This window comes from Trypanosoma equiperdum (genome assembly GCF_001457755.1).
Source record: "Trypanosoma equiperdum strain OVI genome assembly, contig: ctg_1518, whole genome shotgun sequence".
Lineage (NCBI taxonomy): Eukaryota > Euglenozoa > Kinetoplastea > Trypanosomatida > Trypanosomatidae > Trypanosoma > Trypanosoma equiperdum.
The window spans coordinates 14,951-16,859 of record NW_027123525.1 but is presented as its reverse complement, the minus strand read 5'-3'; the positions used below and the strand labels follow the sequence as shown (position 1 = coordinate 16,859).

The 1,909-nt window shown below is 45.9% G+C and overlaps 1 protein-coding gene across 1 annotated transcript; it reads right to left on the bottom strand.

Moving 5' to 3' along the window:
• Positions 1–447: 447 nt before the first annotated feature.
• On the bottom strand, positions 448–1,839 carry TEOVI_000654900 (Trypanosomal VSG domain containing protein, putative; the record flags this gene model as incomplete). Its single annotated transcript, XM_067221917.1, has 1 exon — positions 448–1,839. The coding sequence occupies one exon, from the start codon at positions 1,837–1,839 to the stop codon at positions 448–450; it is 1,392 nt and encodes a 463-aa protein (XP_067078018.1).
• Between the last annotated feature and the right edge of the window lie 70 nt (positions 1,840–1,909).

Below are 1,909 nucleotides of genomic sequence, written 5' to 3'. Positions count from 1 at the left end.
TATTCGTATACACACACTCACAACACTCTCATTATCATTATTATCATTATTATTATCATCATTATTGCTGCTCTTATTATAATATTCGTATATACATACACTCACATTTTTTCCTAGTAGACATTAAAAAATAAACCATTTTATAATATCCTTCATTTCCTATTATCCTATTAACTGGCACCTATAGTTTACTATCGTACGAATTTTACTGAAATTATAAATTTTTTATCTTTTCAAATTGCTCATTATTTGCACATTTTCATCGTAAAGTATTAAAATATATCAAGTAGAAAAATTTTTAAAAAGAAGAGAGAGATTTTTAAAACAACAAGGCCGCAAAAGCACAAACCATTAGATCGATTCTCTTATTGACAAGGAAACTGGAATCATAACACTTGTCTTCAGTCCAACCACAAACAGATTTCTTGCCAGGGGGAGCTGTTCCTTTCACAGCTTCACAGTCTGTCTAGTTCTGAATGGTGCTGCACACAGGTTTAGCAGTATTCTCTTCTTTTCTCCTGTTCCTTCTGTTGGTGTTTTTGTTGCCTGTTTGGCGCATTTTTGCTGCTCTTCTGCTGTTGTTTTCTGCGCTTTTTGTCGTACATCTTTTGCACCGGCTTGTGTTAATAAATTTCTCATCAAAAGTAGCGTCTCTATCTGACTTTCTACGGCTTCCGCCGATTTGAAGATTGCCATCTGGTCGACGCTATCCTGACAGATTGTATTTAGGGTGTCGGCGGCTTCCAGCACGGTATTTATCCAGGTTATCCCTTTGCCGCTTGAAAGCATTGCGCCGTAGTTTACGCAAATGCCTGTGCCGCCGGCGTTGAGTGGGCTTGCGCCAGTTGCACTGCAATCAACTTTTGTGGTGCCGCCGACGGTGTAAACACCAAGGATGTCGCTTTTGTCGCCCCCGTTCGTTGTCGCATCTCCTACAGCAGCTTGACTGACCCAGTTCGCGCCGAAGTTTGCTGTTAGTGCTGCTACTTCCTGAGCAAGGGCCGTCCCAGACAGCTCTGTGTCGCGCTCTGTTTTGCCAGTTGTGCAAGCTGTTGCTAGCTTGTTGAAGGTGCCTAGGGCGGTTGCCTTGGTCGCTGTCGTGCCAGAATAGTCGGCGCTGGCTGTTTGTTGTGCTGTGCAGTACTGATTGCCGCTGCTGTGCCCGTTGGCGCATAAGCAAACCATGTCTTGAGCGAGGCAGTGCCCTGCTTTATCTGGCGCCCCCGTCGCTGTCTTGCACTTGTCGTCCCTGCTCGCCCCGGCGGTCCAGGAAAATTCGTTTGCCGCTAATGCTGTCGTCTCACCGTCGGCTGTGATAGACGCACTGTTCTTGGTCAAGTAAGCTTGCCCGTACAGCGCTTTCAGCATGAGTTTTCGTGTTTGCGTTCTTAGGTCATTGTCTGCGACTCCGAGCGCGACTAACCTGCTCCGCAATTGTGCCGCCTTGTTTGCTAGTGCCGTCACTGTCGGCCGTAGTCGCTCCCTTGTTTCTAAGTCGATAGGCATTCCATATTGCTGAGTGAAGTCTTTGTCTGCCGCCGATGCCGTCATCTTCGGTGCCTGGGAGAACATCACGTCAATTGTGCCCTCGTCGATGCCAGTAAATACATCTTTTACTTCGCCATTTGCTTTTACTGTTTTTCCATCTTTGTATTTCGCCTTATCACTCAGCACCGCTAGTATGGTGTCTGGCGCCACCGTTAAATTAAGACGGACGATGTTGGTGTATATCGCTGCCATTTTGGCTGTTGCAGTGACGGAAGTCACAGCTTTGCCGGCGTCTTCTTTTGTCTGAGTAGATGGAATCTTTTGTGTTAGCAGTTTGAGGATTGCGCACATATCTCTGTATTCTTTAGCGTTGTGTTGCGCGGCAAACGCTGCGAAGGGCGTTAAGGAAAACAAAAACATA